This window comes from Hermetia illucens, chromosome 5, assembly GCF_905115235.1.
Source record: "Hermetia illucens chromosome 5, iHerIll2.2.curated.20191125, whole genome shotgun sequence".
NCBI lineage: Eukaryota > Metazoa > Arthropoda > Insecta > Diptera > Stratiomyidae > Hermetia > Hermetia illucens.
In genome coordinates this window covers 33290136-33310568 of record NC_051853.1, presented here as the reverse complement: position 1 = coordinate 33310568, position 20433 = coordinate 33290136, and the positions used below count along the sequence as shown (strand labels likewise).

The 20433-nt window shown below is 39.8% G+C and overlaps 1 protein-coding gene across 2 annotated transcripts in view; it reads right to left on the bottom strand.

Moving 5' to 3' along the window:
- The window catches only part of LOC119656493 (mitochondrial cardiolipin hydrolase), a 57715-nt gene that overhangs the window by 28388 nt on the left and 8894 nt on the right, over positions 1-20433 (bottom strand). For both annotated transcript variants that reach the window (XM_038062824.1, XM_038062825.1), the window contains exons 2-3: positions 8813-8988; positions 7957-8183 (exon numbers count right to left, since the gene is read on the bottom strand). In XM_038062824.1, coding sequence (XP_037918752.1) covers positions 8061-8183; positions 8813-8988 — 299 coding nt within the window. In that variant the 3' untranslated portion in view covers positions 7957-8060. The remainder of the gene's footprint in view (positions 1-7956; positions 8184-8812; positions 8989-20433) is intronic.

The following is a 20433-nucleotide window of genomic DNA, read 5'->3' as shown; positions in this document are numbered from 1 at the left end:
AAGCATTAGCATCAGTCCGGGCAGCATCAGGTCAACATGTCAGGAAGAATGAGTTCCCTGCGATGCAGCTTGCAAAAATTGAACGTACACACACATTATTATAATGACAATAATAGTGTGTAATAATAAGGAAAAAGGCCTGCGGCGGACAATGGCTGGCACGGACTTAAGATGCGCAAAGTACCTTATACAGGTAGAAAGATGTTGATTGCATTGAGTGCTGCAATATTTTTTTCGGATTGTTGGAAATGCCACGAAGAAGAAAATTCCACTTTTGTTGTTTTGCTACTACCGACGTTTTGGCTTGAGGTCTTTTCTCCTTGGCCTTGAGGAGATTTTCAATTTTTCTGTTAAATGATGCTGAGTTTTCTGATCCTTTGAACAAAAGACCATTTAAGTCTGGGCTCGTTGAATACGCACGCTGTCGTGTTCGGATGTTGTTTTTACTGAATCTTCCTCGAGTATTATTTTACCTGAATGCCAGTGGATTTGAGCCATGTTTTGCATTTTTGGCGGGATAACGTTTTGCATAATAGCCCACTTTGTCCTTATTTTTTATGCTAGTAAAAGATCATTGGATAGAGAAGATTATCCAGTGGAGGTTGTTTTGCACGGGAGTATCCTTATCGTCGGTCTTTTCAAAATAGTGATTCAAATGAAAATTAGATCTCGTGCTTCTGCATTCTGCATGGACAGAGTGAAAATAAATTACCTTTGGCTAATATTCACTTTGATGATGCGATAGCCGCTACCTCAGTTTCGAATCCCGGTTGGTCATTAATGTTTTTGTTCGTCTTTGTGTTGTCCCGCTGCTTTATCGGCTTCTCCTTTGCACATCATTAAGTGTGATAATAATGCGACGGAAGCTCAGTCTCATTGAAAGCCAAATAGAAAAACAATAACTATAAGAAAAAGATACTACGGATGTCTTTTACCCCACAAAGGAGTGAACAGAGGACACAATAACATTCTCTTTGAAGGTTAATCGAAAATTGGAGGAACCGAATGTATGTGCAAACAGACAATCGAATCGAACAATAAACGTCCGAGTGCTGGGAAAAAAACCCTGTGTATCTCCTACAACTTCAGGATAGTGTCTGTAGTTTAAAAAAAATCTTATCTGAGCAGAATGATCCGATATAAGGCAGAGGAGGGGAGCTTTTAAATTAAACTGGATGACTTTGAATTAGAGCTATTATGAAACGCATTGCATAATAATCTTCTGTTCTGTTGACAAATATTTTAGCTACAAAAGGAACGTTTCTTAAGATAATTTTCACAATGTGTTCATACACTATGAAAGCAATGATTTAAGCATATTTTCTGAGGCAAAAGTTGAAAACTTTAGAAAAGGGAAAAAGACTGCTTCTTTTAGAAGGCTCCAATCAAAAGCTTATAAAAATTTTCAAAAATCGACGACCGGCTGCAGCGCTGAAATTGAAATTGAAGCAATTCAATACATATAAAGGCAACAATCAGTTTCAATAAAATAGCTCAGACGTCTCAAGATTCACTCTATGGCGGTGGCATACAACCTCGTCTGTGACAAATCCACCCAGCGAGAAAGTGAGCAGACGGAACCGAAAAGTTCATGCTTATATTGACTCCTTACAGAAGGATAGATTAGAAGATACAAAAAAATAAATTCCGTGAAATGAAGGTAGACTGGTCATGGCTGTTGTTTGTTGTCAACACAATCTAAAGAACGTACGGTATTGCGTGGACAATGAAAATGTTTGAGGGAAAAAAGGATGGAACGCGGTAAAATGGCATAACTTTTGTCGTCTACAAGGGCTTTGCCACCACAGATTTCAAACCAACCAACAAAATTAAATTTATCTTATGAACACATAGGTTCCAACGGAAGGCAAGGGCGAGTCAGCAAAATACGAATTGTATAGACTATTAAAACTGCTGCGAAACAACGAAGCACAAGATGTGAATGGAATATCCGCGGAGCTCAAAAAGCAAGGAGTATCGGGATGGTGACCAAGCTTCATGAGCTCATAAACACTATTTGGTCTAATGAAACTATGTCGGAAATTTGGTGTTCTAAACTACTATCAAAAATAATTGAAAGGATGCTCAAAAAATATTATTAGCGGGATTTTAATGTGCAAAATCAACGGTTGATCAGATATTAGCGGTAGACAAGTAGAAGACAAGTGTTGGGAATATAACAAGTGGCACTTTTAGTGAGACAGCAGGAGGAGAAAGTTGTGCTGACTAATCAATTTTCGCTTTTTGTTGAACATTTTGAAATTTATAAGAACCAATGGCATTGCAGGCAGTAGCAATAGGTAAAAGGATGTGAAAGAAAATGGGCACAATTTTCTCAAGTGTTTTTGTTGGAACAACATTTTTCGAACTCCTCGCCATACTACAAATCTAAAACCTTTGCAGGCATATGTTCCAATGTTACCATCCGGATCACGATGATGTGAAATGGACAAAACAAGCTTTACATTCGAAGCATGAATAATTATATGGATTTCTTAGGTAAGAATATTTGATTGTATGGCGATTGTATTTGTATATACATATTAACATTTTGCATATATAATCTTAGGGTACAATAAATTGTGATCTACTATAATTCACTAATAATAGTGGGATTTCCACCAAACTTTCCAGAATCGTGTTTGTATTATGGCAATAATTTTACGATTTTAAAATGAACTTAAAGGGGTTTAGCGTCCGGATGGCTCAAGTAGTTAGAGAGCTGGGCTGTCGTAGCGGAAGGTCGCGGTTCAAATCTCATTGGTGGCAGAGAGATTTATTATCATGACTGGAGGTCAAATTCCAGTGGACTCAGCTGAGAATGAGTACCTGTCTCAAATCAGGGTAATAATCTCGGGCGAGCGCAATGCTGACCATATTGCCTCCTACAGGGTACTGTAATCCTGTAGTGTACCATTACGGTCTTGAATGAATTATTAAAGATATTATGCATTGCATGCATGGCAATGAGGCATAATCTGTCTCATACATAAAAAGGGAGATATCACACAGTGCAGCAATTATAGAGGTATCACGTTGCTGAGTACCATCTATAAGATATTCTCCACTATCTTGCTAGGTCGGATAGCCCCATACGCCCAGAACATCATTGGCCCATACCAAAGAGGCTTCACTCCAGGCAAATCAGCAACAGATCAGATTTTCTCTCTGCGGCAGGCGATGGAAAAACTGTTGGAATATAGACAACAGTTGCACCATCTGTTCATCGACTTTAAAGCCGCCTATGATAGCATAGCCAGGGTAAAACTGTACACGGCCATGAGAGAATTCGGTATCCCGACGAAATTAATAAGACTGACTAGGCTGACCATGACCAATGTGCAAGGACAGATAAAAGCAGCAGGATCACTCTCAAGACCATTCGACATCAACAACGGTCTACGACAAGGGGATGCGCTATCATGCGTCCTCTTTAACCTGGCCCTCGAGAAAGTGATCCGTGATGCTGAGGTGAATGCAAGAGGTGCGATCCTCTTCAAGTCCACCCAACTACTGGCCTATGCTGACGCTATCGACATCATGGGAAGAACCACCCAAGACGTACAAACTGCCTTCATCCAGATCGAGCAGGCGGCGATTGGCGCGAGATCTTGGGCTGCACATCAATGAAAGCAAGACAAAATATATGGTGGCAACGTCAGCACCGAAGAGACGAATCAACCAACAACATCAAACCGCACTGGTCAAACACGAAGAAGAATAAGGATACGAGAATACAACTTTGAGACCGTTGACAATTTCTCCTATCTAGGGTCAAAAATCACAACCGATAACAACTACGATGATGAAATCCGCGCACGGTTGTTGTCAGCCAACAGAGCCTATTTCAGCTTACAAAGACTGTTCCGCTCGAAACGTCTCACCATAGGGTCAAAGTTCTTACTGTACAAGACTATGATCTTGCCAGTCCTCATGTATTCCTCGGAAACTTGGGTTCTTAGCAAGAAAAATTGCGAACTCTTGGCTGCGTTCGAGAGAAGAATCCCCGAAGAATTTTTGGCCCCCTACATGAGGATGGACGATTCCGTAGTCTACACAATGACGAAATCTATGAGCGATACCATGACCATCCGGTTGTGGATAAAATCCGGCTCAATAGGTTACGGTGGGCGGGTCACTTAATCCGTATGGATGAAGATGATCCCACCCGGAGAGTCTATAAGGGCAATATCTATGGTAGAAAAAGAAGACGAGGCAGACTCTGGAGCGATGGCGTAGGCCAGGACGCCAGACAGCTTTTAGGGATATCGAATTGGTGGACCTCGGCGCAAAACCGGGATGTCTGGAGTTCCTTATTAAGGCAGGCCTAGACTGGATACCGGTTGTTGCGCCGTTGATGATGATGCATTGCATCATGACCTTTTGCCAAAAGATCAAACAGGGAAGAAGACGAATTTGCTATCTGTTGAGGATTACTTTGTAGAGGGCAATATTGACGTTTAACGTTTATCTTGCATTTTAAATTTTATGAATAAATAATGAGAATTTTTTGATTTAGTTAGTGCGTCTTCATAGCATTTAACTTATTTGTGAATAATTCCAAGTCAGGACAAGCCTTCCAAAATATTCTAGAGAATCTGCCCAGGGAACTCCTGCTTGCACTAAGTTGCAAGAGAATATCATTCTGCTGGTGGCGCATCGTTTCAAACAAAGAGATTTTTCCCAAACCTGGCAGAGAGCTAATCGCCCATATAAATTAATATTCTGGGCAAAATAATTTTGATTCCCTTACCGGTCTTTATTATCATCATTTTTCTCCTAATACTCCAGTCATGAAAGCTTTCAACTTCCGAATTCTTTCAGTCAAGACCGATTGACATGAAATTTGGAGTGGGGATAAACGGTGGCAGAAGAAACAAAAGTTATATAGCGCCCATGTACGCCTCCCCCCATCAATTTCCACAAGAAGTTACTGGTTTTGTGTTATTTGATTCTGAAAAATTATTTTTTTTTAGACATTACGAATTTAAGTTTGACGATTTATAACTCAGCTCATCTTATATCTTCAAACAAATAAAAATATTAATTCTTTCTGCTATTTAATATGCTTTGTTTCTGTTTAATATCATTTCTACATCAAATGCGTGGTTTTTGAGTTATCTGTCAAAAACCGTTGGAAAACATGCATTTTTTCTGTTGCGGGCGACCCAAATGTCGGTCGGATTCCCTCCCTCGCCGGCCAAAAAGTAATAGTTCTTTGCTTTATGGACAGAGAGAGAATTACGGTCGATCCCCCCTTTTCAATAAAGGTATCAGATACCTTCACATCAATCCTTTCCAGGTATAAGATCCCTTCGGAATTTTAGAAAAAATCAATCCTGTCTACAAAATATTTGATACACCCTCGTAATAACATAAATTTTTAGATTCGAGGCTTTTCTTGTGGAGTCAACATCAAAGCATTGTTCAAGCGATGTCGTTTGGATGGTCAAACTACCACCTTGGCCAAAAAGGCAATGGAGTTACCATTCTGTGGTCCTCCTATTTGCCTTTTTTGAATTGCCACATCTTTCGACGTCATAGCTCGACAGTTGAAAGCAACGTAATTTTAAATACACCTGTCAATATTTCCCAAAATGCAAATTAAATTTGCAACGATTTTTAAGGTTTCATGTAAAACAGAACTTTATTCGAATCGATTCAATGTCTGTCTGTCTGTCACAAACGATTTACTCGGAAACGACTAAACCAATTGTCACGAAATTTGTTGAGAAGATGTGGTCTATGAATTCCTTTACATATAGCAAGTAGCGCCATTTTATGTTGATTTTAAGGGGGCTGTCCATACATTTGAAAGGGCGGTGTAATTTAGTCTTGTGGGGTACCAAATGTAAGGGCTCAGTACTTTCCGCAAGTGATGAAACATAGGAGAGTGACGGCTCAAAATGTGTGTCCCAAACCGCCCTTAAGTCGATCCTAGAATTACAATTACAGTTACAGTGTGTATTTCACGTGAATTTATCACACTCTAAGACTTGTATGACGTCATCATCATATATGGCATCATATGAATGGTGGAGTTTGGAAATACATGGTATATCAAGGAATATTTGAATTGCATGTATATGCCAATGGGAAAACGTGAACAGGTAATTTCTTACACAAGATGAACACAAAATCCTTTAACTTCCGACCAGTTTTTATTAAATTTTGCGACATGAGATTTCAATGGTTGAATTAACCCAACAATCATCAAACGAATTTGATGGTGACGATTTATAGATTTAGGACTACGATATGGAATCCAGACATGAGATGAGTTAATGGCGTACTACAAATGAACCGTATTTGCATAATTTTCAGTCGAAGAAAAGGTAATATTCGTAGGTTTCGTAGAAGAATTTTTACCAGGAAGTTAAACAGCGAACAAAGAGTATTTGTTGTGTTTTATGAAACGTATTTACCGATTCATAAAAATTGTAAGAATTTGTGGAGAAATCGTACATCGCACGGTATCATTATCCTCGGAATTTTGACCAAACACGCAACGAATCAAGCAGGGGGGATTACTTTAAAGGAGGCAATATCAATTTGGATGAATCTTGTATTTCAAATTTTCTGAATAAATTCCGGGAATTTTAATTAATATGGTGCACTGCTATTCTGACCGATAGCCAAGCAGCAATCGGGGGACTTAGGCCCAACCATTTGAACTCTAAACTGATTTGGAAATGCCTTAATAAAATAAATATGCTTGGCACGTTCAATAATACCTGGGCTCTAGGCGACATTGAGTTACAAAGAAATCAGGCTGGGATGAGTTGGCCAGGAAAGGAGTAGAGGCACTGTTTTATAGACCAGCGCCGTGCGAAATCGCTGCAAAATTAAGAAGAACGGCTGAAGTAACTGTATTGGGCGAACCTACCAGGAATGGAGCAATCCAGGGTGCTCATATGAGGAAACGTGCTCGAGAATAGTCAGCCTGAAGTCAACTATTTCTGAAATACGTGAGATCAGGATTGCTATCCGATCATGCTGAAACCTCGGCCGATTTGTAGAGGTTTTTGCCTTGCTTCGAAATCAAGGTGGTGAAGGGGCTTTTAAAAATTCGCTATCCAAGGAGTGTGGATTTTGCAGCTTTTGCCGATTCCTATTCTAATGTGCCTGCTCGACACAATATCTAATGGAAAACTACGTCAGTGTAGAGGTCAGATATTACTGAGGAGATATTAAGATGCCTGAAGTGGCAGTGTATAGGTCATGTTTCAACAAAAGATTCAAACGCTGTTTCTACCTTTCAGTTCAGTGAAGTTCACTTTTCTAGCAAAGCTAAGAAGGGGACGACAAAGCAGAGAACCGATATGGAAAATTTCAAGCCGTTCGGGAAGTCTTCACAAGAATTGAAGGATAAAAACTGAAAGCGGTAACGTATAGAGATGCTTTTCATGCTGAGCACAACTTGCCGCCTAGAGTGGTTATCGTCGCAAAGGAAACTAACAGAAAATAGAAAACTGCCTTGACATTAAAAAGTAGAAATTGTAAAGTAATCGGAATTTCTTTTAGAAATAGAAGGGGTATTGGAAATGCTCCATGGGATATATGCACTAGCATTAAGGTCTGAAAAACGGCGAATAGATGGGAATTCTGTTTGATTTAATTTAATTTCTAGTATAGACGTATGGCACCTTCAGTTATCGTTTAAATTGTTAAGATTATAAATGCGAAAATCAGAAAGAGCAGTATTAATTATAAGCAAAAATAATCAAGATTTTTGCGAGAAATTACTTCCCAAAAGCTATTGACAATTAGACTCGTCGTTGCTATGTGAAAATTGAGAAGGTCAACAGTTGCAATAACCGTTATAACTTGTATTCTCAATACTAAACCCTACAACCTATAACTGCATAATATGTCGTACAAATATTCATACAATAGTAGAACTGTAGATAGCAAAATAAACAATATAATATTATTATGCAACATTACAAAACATACCTGCATTTGTTAACTTTTGATTGTTTCCTTTATTTTCCGCACCTTTGATTTAACCAACTTATTCACTTTAAATTAATTAATTTAATTTAATTTCACTATTTTCCCTACACTATACAATTATTTTTGTTATTAAATTTATTCCACATCCGTTGAAATTCTTGCTCAAACTGATCGATAAGTTGCAAATTTGAGGTGATGAGAAGATTTTCCCAATTGCCAGAGAATCCCTACAAATAGACAAAAATATTAGAATATGAAATACCAGAAAGAGTTAGTATAATTTTAAAGCACTGAGAGAATTTTGGAGACATTTTGGTACAGTAATGATAGAAATTCCTGGAGTGATTTCTTAGTAAATAGCGTCTTTGTTTTGTTGCGTTTGAGGTTCGAACTACACTATTAAAACAGAGTCGTGGAAATATTCTTTTATTTTAAATTTTAAAATTACAAAATTGTACTCTGCGTAATTAGAGCTCCTCTACTAAGGTTTGCGGGACTTTCTCCGAGAGAGGAGTCCAAGTATTTACCTGAACCTCTAAGTTAGAGCACAGACGTACTCCTTTTCTGACGAAGGAATTCTGACCCTTTTTAGCAACCGAACTAGCAAGTAAAAATCCAAAGAGCATGTTTACAGCTACCCTGATTACTCAATGTCCCCACTGAACAAAAACTGTTTCAAAAGCGGTTCAAACCATTTAAAATCGAAGTGACTTCTTGGCAACAATAAGAATCCCACAGATTACAGGTGATTTTTCAAACTCCAAATGTGTCTCCAAAATCTTCCACAATAACAGTTTACGTTCCAATCACTATGGTATTTATTAGAATTACATGTGCACCATAGTCCATATTTTACCTGAAACGTCCAATTCATTGATCCGTTCAACAGTAAAGGTATCATATCCGATTCATTTGCATATCGTGCTACAGCCGATGTTGATGGACGAAGACGACGACTATACGGGCCGTCAATTATACAAAATTTGTGATGCATTAGGCCGGTTGAATTTGTTTGAAATCGAACAGGTATTCCTAAAAGTAGAGGAAGAAATAACAAAAAATTATTCAGAATTCATTAGAGATAAAACAAGAAGAAGTTTTGATTAGAAATTACGGGGCTAAGACCCGCAACTCAGTTCTTTTAAAATAGTTATCAGAAAAAAATATTCAGATTATAAATTAACAAGAATAATAGATGCAGTAGTTTCGGAAGAATATATTTTGCTTTTGTTTACGTGATATGTGAGCTTCTAAATCGAGATACAATCAAATGAAAGGAAATTTCCAAGAGATATTATTGAAATTGAATTCTATTCCCAGACTCTACCTACTGATATAGTACAAAGGGCCGATTCCGAACAGATTTCGATGAGATTAGACGTAATTGACAACAGTCGTGGGAGAATACAAACATATCAAGCTATTTTCAAAAAGGTCATTGATCAATAAATATTATTGCCTACCAAGTACGTATTAGGCCAGTCCTCAGAAAAAAATAACTCAGAAGCATTTAAATATTCCCTTTTCAAAAAACGTACGCACCTTGAAAAAACACCTTTGACAATCCACCCAGAAAGCATTACTGGTGGATACCAAGTGTGGAGTCTTTTAGATCATTGTGAATCATCAAGAAGGAATTAGGGACATGCAATTAAGTGTTGCGAGCCATCGTCCTGGTGTCAACACTGCAACCTGCAATTATGCTTGACAGAAGGACTTTAGGGTTTCTTAACAGGGCAGAGGTAAATCATCAGACGCTGCCTCACCTCTGCCCTGGGAGCAGCGTGACCGAAGCGGCTCACAGATGTTAAGTGTTCTCAAAAAAAATAATTATTGACAGCTTCTGATAGTTAAACTTCCACTTGAAAATATCCATCGAACCCTTAAGATTATTGTATGGTTTCCCGAAGCAGAGCTGGGGAATCTACTCTTGATGAAGGTGATTTGTGAAGAAAAAACTTTTACAAATTCAATGCTTAAAATTATTATACGAGGTTAGAAAATTAAATAATGAGACTGATTCCATAAAAACCGTATATTTAAAAATTATTGTATAACTCTGCCATCCCCTTCAAAGTAGTCCCTTTGGGCAGCTATAGAGCGATTCCAGCGCGTTTTCCACTCTTCGTAACATTTCTGGAACGCTTCGACTGGGATGTCCGCGAGTACCTTCGTCACGGCCGCTTGGATGTCCGTAATTGGGTCAAAACGGGTTCCTTTGACCACCGATTTTGTTCTAGGGAACAAAAAAAATCACAGGGTGACATATCGGGCGAATAAGGTGGCTGTTGCAACACGGCGATCCCTTTAGAGGCTAAATAGTGGGACACGCTGAGGGCGGTGTGGCAGGATGCGTTGTCATGATGAAGGATCCAGTTACGAGCGATGTGTGGGCGCACCCTTTTGACTCGTTTTTGCAATCTTTCGAGTACTTGGCGATGGTAGACTTGATTTACGGTGTGCCCGGTGGAACAAATGCTGCTTTTGCTCCTCAGAAAGGTTCTTTGGAACCATCTTCGCACACAACTTTTTTATCCCGAAATCGCCTGTTAAAATTTGTCTGTTTCACGGTTCATACCCAGTTCTGAGGCTAACATTCGAACTGCTAAACGCCGCACTTCAACTGGTCTCCCACTCCGTGCCTCGTCTTGGACGCTTTCATGTCCCTCCTTAAACTCTTTATGTCATCGAAACACCTGGACACGACTAAGAACTGAGATTGATAGACCAGTAGCTTCCTCCAAACTACAATTTTTATTTTTCAATGTAGATATATATTTCGGGAGCAAGTTACCCCCTTCATCAATACAAAGCTACGACTAAGAGCATTATCACCATGCACTTTTACAATTTTAGCGTACGTTTCCGAAGTTGTTTTGCCCAATCTGGCGCAAAATTTTATCGCGACGCGTTGCTCTAGATTTCGTTTCTGCATTTTCGTGACGAGCACCAACAACACACGTCTAATCAAGCGATGGTGAATATATCAAATTTGAAGGTTACAGGTTTATTACAAGCGCGGCAAATCAGTCTCATTACTTAATTGTCTAAATTTTCACGTACATACTCAACAAAAAAGTATTTTTTGGAGTTGACTAGCTATAAATGAGGTCTTTTTTGTTGATCGAGAGAACCTTGAAACATAATACTTTTGGTGTTGATGACATCCAGGATCAGGGAAAAAAGTGTTCCTTGTCTTTGGTTCATGGACTCAGCTTTCCACAGAAAGTTGAAGGAATATCTGATAAGTTTCCTTTGGCCTGGTCGAAATGGTAATATTTTTTTTTAAATTAATGTGCTATTAATAGAATAGGCTACCTCATGAAACAATAGTAATGAGTTGATGAGGATCAGGACCTTGAAGTGTGTTAGAGCACTTCATTCAAGACTGTAACGTACGGCGATTACCACCTGAAGCCACTTTCGGTCATGGTTCTCCCAAGACAGAGGTGAGCCAGCATCTGAGCAGCTGCCTCTGCCCTGAATGAAATCTTCAGTCACTTTTTTGAATTTGCAGAAACCCTTGTAAAACTCAAGGGAATCTCTGATAACAAAATATGAGACAGATACTTTTGATTTCGTCAGGAGCCTCAGCCACAAAATAGATATTCATGAATAACGTCGAATTATTGCCGAGTCGAGGAATATTTCGTCATTTGTTCCACACGAAGCACTCTATTATTACGACACGGAATATCCAGACTGAAAATCCTTGATAGCATCAGAATACTAATTATACTCTACAATTTGCCACATAAACTGACGATCAAATCGTTAAACTGGCCAAAGTTCCAAAAGAACGTATGTCCACATTCGAAAACTATAGAAGTTTCTTCTAAAATCTACCCAAATAATGATTTCTTTTTACTCATTTCATAGACCTCCATTTTTTCAGCCCAATGACCGCGTCCTTCAATTATTTAATCCTACAGGGTAGCGCAGTACTGTAATATATTCCGGCCTTGAATGAAGTACTCTAACATGCTTTATTATTAACGACCACCTCCATTCTGAGAGCCCTTTACTATCTGCATCTTCTGAGTCCTGCCATTGTTTTGGTGGAAACTGACCTTGATCTATCCATACGATCCTTTAATACCTTGTTAGGTATTTTATCATCTTCCATTTAAAGTGTGTAACTAGATGATTGGAAGTTTCGAAGTTTTATCAGTATGCCTAGTCCTGGTCCTTTTAGTTTGCCCCTTTTGAAAGTTTCGTTTGAAACAAATCGATTTACTGTCTGCCTGTTTATTCGGTGAGAACTGTAGTCTCGTAATGAGTACTGGTACCAATTTTAATATTAGATGAAACATAGAGGAGGGCTCAAAATGTGAGCCCCAAAAGGCGAAACAGGTCTCGTTTTCAGAACTTATTCAACCGAAAAATCTGAAAATAATCCCAATGGAGCATTTATAAGAAATCTAGGCTTCGAAATACATCCCCTTCCGATATCTGCACAAATAAATTTAAAAATGGTATATTACCATATTTCAGAAATTCAATAATATTGAAATTAAGGCGAATGCAAAAAATTATAATAAGATTTCGGATCATATATTGACAAAATAAAGTTATTGGAAAGTCCGATTAAAGATATTACCATTTATCCACGACAATGAATTTCTTGAGAAAGGTGGGAAGCACCTCACAACGATGATAAATATATAACATTATGTCCAACCAATAAAAAAAATTCCGGGGTGAAAATTATACAACCCCTATTATCTGTTTAGATTTCGATGTGTGTCTCTAAATCCCGGGGTTTGGGGAAAATCTCCGCATGAAGAATTTTGTAAAATATGCTTTACTTTGTATGCGCAGTTGCGACTCGAAAATTAGATGTAAAATTAGAATAAGTGGTTTTTGGAATTTAGAAACAGAAAACGAAATCCTGTTTATGAGGTATTTTCTTACGTTTTATTTCCCCCCAAAGAACCCCCTGCCATACAGTCTGCCACCGGCCAGGCTCTATCTTCTTCGCAACAAGAATCTCAGCATAATGCACAAAGCCTATCAATGCTCCTCAGCATCTGTGCAGCTCCCCTGTATCTGTGTAAAGTTGCCGATGAATGCCATCCCAGCTTTCACAAGACAAAAATGTGGTCGGCATCGTTTACCACCCTATTCCAAAACACACAGTCGGGGGATCGTATCTGCTTAATCTTGCACAGATAACACTAAAAACTTCCATACCTGCTTAGAAGATGGGTAAAGAAATAATCCATCTCAGCCCGCTTTCAGTTCAACCAGGGACCTAAGTTGCTGAAAAGCCGCACTATCTATCTGCCCTATGAGTGGATGTTGTCACTCTTCACGAGCAATTACTCTTCCTTTGCACTTTTAAATCGTTTCACGATCCTTGGCAAGAGGAGTAACGGGAGTCACTCCTGCGATCATCATCACTACCGATTCTGAGACAGCGCGATAGGCAGACACCAATCTCAAAGCTCCCCGTCTCTGCACTTGCACAAGGCAATTGCGATATACCTCCCTTGCCAAGTACTTCAGCCCAAACCTGCGCCTTATAGAACAAAACGGACTACGTTGCATTCATGAAAAACCATCTCATGTCATCAGTCGATTTAAGACCTAAACTCTGGCTATGACTTTGTCCACTGCTGCTTTAATTTACTCGAAAAAGCCGAACTATTGATTTTGGCTTTTTAATAATCACGCCGATCGACAAGGGATGCAGAGTCGGGATTTTTTTTTAGTCAAGATAACTAGTTCGTTTTTTTCTAGCGCAAGGTGGAAGCCATAAGCTGCCATCGATCCGTTTACCCATCACGTAAATATGCGAAATCTGCTTTGTGCCTATTCAACGATATATCCGTATTTCCTGGTATATCCTTTGCACATGTAGAGAACCCTCTTGAACTCAACGTGGAACCATGCTACTCCCTGTATGCAATCGGATTTACAAGTGCTACCTTCCCACCAAATTTCGTATCAATAGAAGTAACCGTTTCTGAGATATAAAATGTGACAGACAAATGGACAGTCAGACAGACAGTAATTCGATTTCAATAAGGTTTTGTTTTTCCGAAGACTTTAAAAACCGATGCCATAGGCCGTACGCCTTATATAAATCCTTTTAGAATCAAATTACGAAAGTGTTCCGGTTTATTTATCCATCTCAATAATCCTCTTTCTTCCCAATTATCTTAGGAGCTCAACCGAAATGAAAATATGAAAATCTAATCTTGCAGTTCGGAATAGAAGTCTACAATTACCTCCTTATTTTTTGGGCAATCGACTTATCGGCTACCTTGGCCCCTATTTTCCCTTGCTTCCGGTCTAAAGTTCATGAAAGGCATGATAAAGGCCTGGTAGTACATATTCTTCATCAATTCATTCTAAATCAACAACCGAACTATCAAAACCCGCACCAACTTAATTGACCAAACGCTTAACCTTTCACCTCCTATTCTATCAGTAGTTGGGAATCCTCTCATCATTGCACATTCCATTCCTCAAGTTGAGATCCTCGTCTCTCATTTTCTATCTTTATCAATGAATCTTTATTCCTTTTCATCTACCCATAAGGATGGCAGAGAAATATTAGGTTGTTGCACATGAAATAGCCGATTTGGCAATCAAGTGAAGTTCGTTGCGATTTTTCTGTATCAAACCACCACCAGTTGGCGCTGTTGGTGTCGTATAATGAAGTTTAAATACTCCTACATTTAATCAAGGAGTCATCTCAGTTTTGATCATCGTTGTGATAACAGTGAATAAAAAAGTATTAAAGGATGGAAAAGAGCAAAGAATGTATACTTTTTCTGTATGAGTTCAAACTCGGTCATAAAGCAGCGGAGGTGACCAGGAACATTAACAGCGCATTTGGAGCTGATAAGGTCAGCGAACGAACCACACGGCGGTGGTTCGAAAAATTCCGGTCAGACGACGTAAACCTTCAAAGTGAGCCACGTGGACATCCAACGACGAGCTGCGTTTGCTGCTTGTCGAATCCGGCACATGTCAGTCTGTGAGAGATATCGCAGAGAAACTGGGCGTACACTATTCGACAGTTTTCCGGCACTTGCAACAACTTGGAAAGGTGAAAAAGCTCGACAAATGGGTTCCGCATGCCCCTACGGAGCAAAACATGGCGCTTCGCATGGAAATTTGCAGTCCTTTACTCTTCCACAACAGAGCGATCCCTTTTGGCACAGAATTGTGACATGTGATGAAAAGTGGATATTATAAGACAATCGTCGCCGATCAGCACAATGGCTAGATGCTGATAAGCCACCGAAGCATATGCCGAAACCGAGCCTTCATCCGAAGAAGGTATGAAGACTGTTTCGTGGTCTACAGCTGGAGTTATCCACTATTCTTTTTTGGTACCTGGAAATACTGTGCCCAACTGGAGGAAATACACCAAAAATTGAATATTCAATGGCCGAGATTAGTTAACAGAGATGGTGTGCTACTCATTCACGACAATGCACGACCTCATGTTTCCAGAACAACGGTTCAAAAGTTGAACGAATTGCAGTATGAGACTCTGCATCATCCACCATATTCACCGGACCTTTCGCCAACCGACTACCACTTTTTTAAGCATTCTGATCATTTTTTGGCGGAAAAACAATTTAGGAATGAAGAGGCCATCAAAATTGCCTTCGACGAGTTTATCAACAGCCAAAAATTGGACTTCTACGAAACTGGCATACATGCTTTTGTATCTCGCTGGGAGAAGTGTTTTGAATCGCCTGGCACCTATTTTGATTAATTAAATAATTTTTTGTAAACTTTACAGTCGTTTCAAATTTTAGTACCAGACCGGTCATTTCATGTGCAACAACCTAATACTTGGGTGGCTTTCGAAGGGGTATCTGCGAAACCCAAGTGGCAGAAGGAGTACCTCCTCGCACGTTACCGTGAAACGCACTTGCACACCTCATGCGGGTCAGGCGAAAAGAATGAGGCATGATGAGCTATGCTAAAGATAGCGCTGCTATTACACTCCATATGATTTGATGCATTACAAAAATGAATGGTAATATGGAATATTTACCTGTAGTGGCCGCGGCTTCGCGACGGGAACGGAATTTCATTCGCCTTTTCCTGGATTTAATTGCTCAAATAATGCATTCTATAATGTGTAACTACCTTAACTTTTGCCGCATTATTGAATGCATTCGGGCGAATTGATCTTGACAGAATTTAGTTTTTCTTTCTTAATTCTTATTTTTCTCCCGACTTTTCTTTGATTGCGGATTGATATAACGATAATATGAATTCCACTTGAATCTTTTTTTAATTTGAGGTCTTCCTCCTTTTCTTTTGTTACTTGACATCATTGGCCCATACCAAATAGGCTTCACTCCAGGCAAATCAGCAACAGATCAGATTTTCTCTCTGTGGCAAGCGATGGAAAAACTGTTGGAATATGAACAAGAGTTGCACCATCTATTCATCGACTTTGTTAAAGCCGCCTATGGTAGCATAGCAGGGTAAAACTGTACATGGCCATGAGAGAATTCGGTATCCCGACGAAATTAATAAGACTGACTCTGACCAATGTGCGAGGCCAGATAAAAGCAGCTGGATCACTCTCAAGACCATTCGAAATCAACAACGGTCTACGACAAGGGGATGCCCTATCATGCGTCCTCTTTAACCTGGCCCTCGAGAAAGTGATTCGTGATGCCGAGGTGAATGCAAGAGGTACGATCCTCTTTAAGTCCACCCAACTACTGGCCTATGCTGACGATATCGACATCATGAGAAGAACCACCCGAGACGTACAAACTGCCTTTATCCAGATCGAGCACGCGGCGCGAGATCTTGGGCTGCACATCAATGAAGGCAAAACAAAATATATGGTGGCAACTTCAGCACCGAAAACGAACCAACCAACAGCATCAAACAGCACTGGTCAAACAGGAAGAATAAGGATAGGAGAATACAACTTTGAGACCGTTGATAATTTCTCCTATCTAGGGTCGAAAATCACAACCGATAACAGCTACGATGAGGAAATCTGCGCACGGTTTTTGTCAACCAACAAAGCCTATTTCAGCTTACAAAGACTGTTCCGCTCGAAACGTCTCACCGTAGGGTCAAAGGTCATACTGTACAAGACAATGACGTTGGCAGTCCTCATGTATTCCTCAGAGGGTTCTTAGCTAGAAAAATTGCGAACTCTTGGCCGCGTTCGAGAGAAGAATCCTCCGAAGAATTTGTGGCCTCCTACAAGAGGATGGACGATTCCATAGCTTACATAACGACGAAATCTATGAGCGATACCATGACCGTCCGGTTGTGGATAAAATTCGGTTCAATAGGTTACGGTGGGCGGGTCACTTAATCCGTATAGATGAGGATGATCCAGCCCAGAAAGTCTATAAGGGCAATATCTATGGTAGAAAAAGAAGATGAGGCAGACCCTGCCTAAGATGGAGCGATGGCGTAGGACAGGACGCCAGACAGCTTTTAGGGATATCGAATTGGTGGACCTCGGCGCAAAACCGAGATGTCTGGAGTTCCTTATTAAAGCAGGCCTAGACCGGATACCGGTTGTTGCGCCGTTGATGATGATGACTCGACTCCGTAAAAACCCTACTAGGGACATCCTCCAAATAATGGCCTGAAGATGTCAAGGATGGGACGGAGCCTCAATAACCATCTGAGGCAGGAGAAGCAAGGATTCATCTGAGGCAGGAGAAGCAAGGATCGAGACTGTGATTCGTCCCCTCTTGATCGTGGCACTTGGATCACGGGTTACGACTCCACGCGCGCTGTCGAGCCGTTCTTTTATTTTCCAGGTTTAGCTCACGTAATGGTTTATTTCGTTAGGCCGTCGCGAACTCCCTTGTTCGTTTTGTAATTTTTCGATCCGGTGCGGACCCACGCATCGGTATAGACACGTTGATTTTGTGCAAATGACACGTAAGGGATCAAAGCGCTCAAAGGATCCCGCCCACATTCCCGAGCCTGGCTAGTACAGAGGCTTGCAAGAACGTGCGAACCGAGCATTTTGATGGAGCTTAGTATTTGCGGGCGGACCTTCACGATCATTTTTGCTAAATTTTTAGGTTTCCCTATAGGTCGTCTTCGGCCGCTCAGGATGGTCGTTTGATCATCCTATTTCCCTTAAGTTCATTAGACACCTGTGAACTTGATTTCTAGCTAATACCCATACTGGGACGATGTTGAAAAAAAGTTTAAAGTTTGATTTGTGTTAACTAATTCCTAGCTTTCGAATAGCATGTGATAACCCACATTCCGTAATGTAAGGGAAGGGGAATTCATCTTCAATGGAAAATCCTCCCTCGATGAGAAGGTAAATGTGGATGTATATACCTCAGCTGCCTTTGTCTTCATCCTAGAAAAGATTGTGGTTTCGGATACGTCCTTACCTTAATATCTTTTGTCAGATTCTCAAAAAATTTGACCTACTCAAGAAATACGTTATCAACAAAAAAAAAATACTCATCTAGGTGCTGCAACAGAGTGGTATCCGACTACCAAATTTACCTTATGTAGTACGACTTGATCAATGACTTTTCGAGGATCTACATACAAGCAACCCCTTTTTACTTATGAGAGAGGATACAGTCAAACATTCAAGTCAATTCAAAAACTGGACTTAACTAAAACCATGCATTCAAGGACATGAATTTATTTTACGCTTTGCTACTCATCCTTTCATCCCTTCTTCGAATATTTTCTTACATTTAACTTAGTTCCTATTTCATAATTTTGCTTTTAAATCGCACATTATCGGTTCCTTTGGACTCTCTTTTTTTTTAAGATTCAATTTACGTCATTGTCATGCGTATCTTGTTACTACTGTATTTCTCAGCAATCTGATGCAATAGCGTAGCTTTTCCAGCCTGCAACCCCCCAGAATTGCAAAACTTGTTGTCACCGTAATCAGCACTTAGAACCGTGCAAATTAGCAATAAAAATTCGCTGAGTCACTTTTCGATTCATTGTGAAATTGCCACAAGAGCAATTGCACTTGAAAATCGTTTTTTTTTCACCCCCCGGATTTCCATCCTTCCCTCCCACCCTTCTCGATTGTTTCTGTTAGTATACTATCAACAAAGTGATATTTACCGAAAACAATGAATTTCTTCGAGTTACGAAATCGAAAGTGTAAACAATCACTTAATCCAAGTCTAGTTAGTCATCGCCATCACCATCGCCGTAAAGCCATATCCAAACACGGAGGCAATTAAATCAAATTTACTCATTTCTATCCCACATTTTTCGCCGGCCTGGAGTTGGCCTGTTGTAATGTGGAAGTGATGTCAGACGGTAATACGATTTGCCTCATTTACTTAATTGTCTTGTAACTTTATATCTTTGTGGCTCGAAGAACTCATTCAAGTGGACGTAAGTGGAGGAAGTCAGCTCTGGGGTGCAAAAGGTGCAATGACCGGGTCTCGCAGCAAAACTAAGGTAAGATAAGATTAAGAAGTTTTAATGGTCCACTTTTGACTGTGTTATCTCCAGCCTGACTGTTGCTGGTTTTGCCTTATGAACCTGTTCGGTGAAGACGTGAAATTAGAAGTTCTCCCCTCGGTTGTGGTTTAGTGGATGATTTTCGGCGGAAGTGAAGAGTGAAAGCAAATTATAGGTGATAAGAATAGCTTTTAACGCGTCCAAGGTGGAAATCCAACGTAAAGGCGTAAGTCGAAATTATGCAGATTGGGAAACAGGAGGAGACGCCGAAATACCCGGTAAAGACCACACAATATGCTTCCAGACTCATTAATTATGTAACGACGATCGTAATCTGGCTATTTATCTGGGCTACAATGAATTTTTTATGATGCTTGATATGAAAAATTCGAACGGCGTTTGTAAATTAAGAAGTTCTATTATTCAAAAAAGATCACTAACCATAACAAAGTCATTTGATAGTGAACGTAATTAGTAGTTAAATTGCTCTTTTGGAGGGAATAATCAATTTGATTGGTTGAGGCATTAAATATGACCCCGGTTGGTTTGGAAAATCATGCACGTGTCAGTTCTACTGAAGATACTGATCCTAATTGTTATTAGTCCACTATTTTGAAACCACAACCTCAGAAAGCATCGGTCGTTAAATGGATATAAAGTGGGGTAAACCTGAAGAGCTTCAAAAATATATCAACCGTTCGATTTTGTTTGATGAAATCTACTTGAAGTCATCGAGGAAGGGTGCTGGGGATGAGTAGCATCGAAGGATACTAAGCGTAACTAAACTGCACAGTGTACTAGCCAACCTCCGTGTAGTGTATTTACTATGATATGACAAAACCTTTGTAATTACAGAGTAGATAAGGTAGAGTTTATGTGGGGTGTACCTATTTTGCAAAGTTCTCATTTACGGTAGGTAATGACCCGTGGAATACCCTTTTATCTAACCAGGTGCCAAACTATGAAACGGATGGCGCCTCAATGCAATTGGTGGTATAAAGAATTGACATTGATACCATTTTGTGTTGATCTTGTATGAGAGATTCCCTATTCACA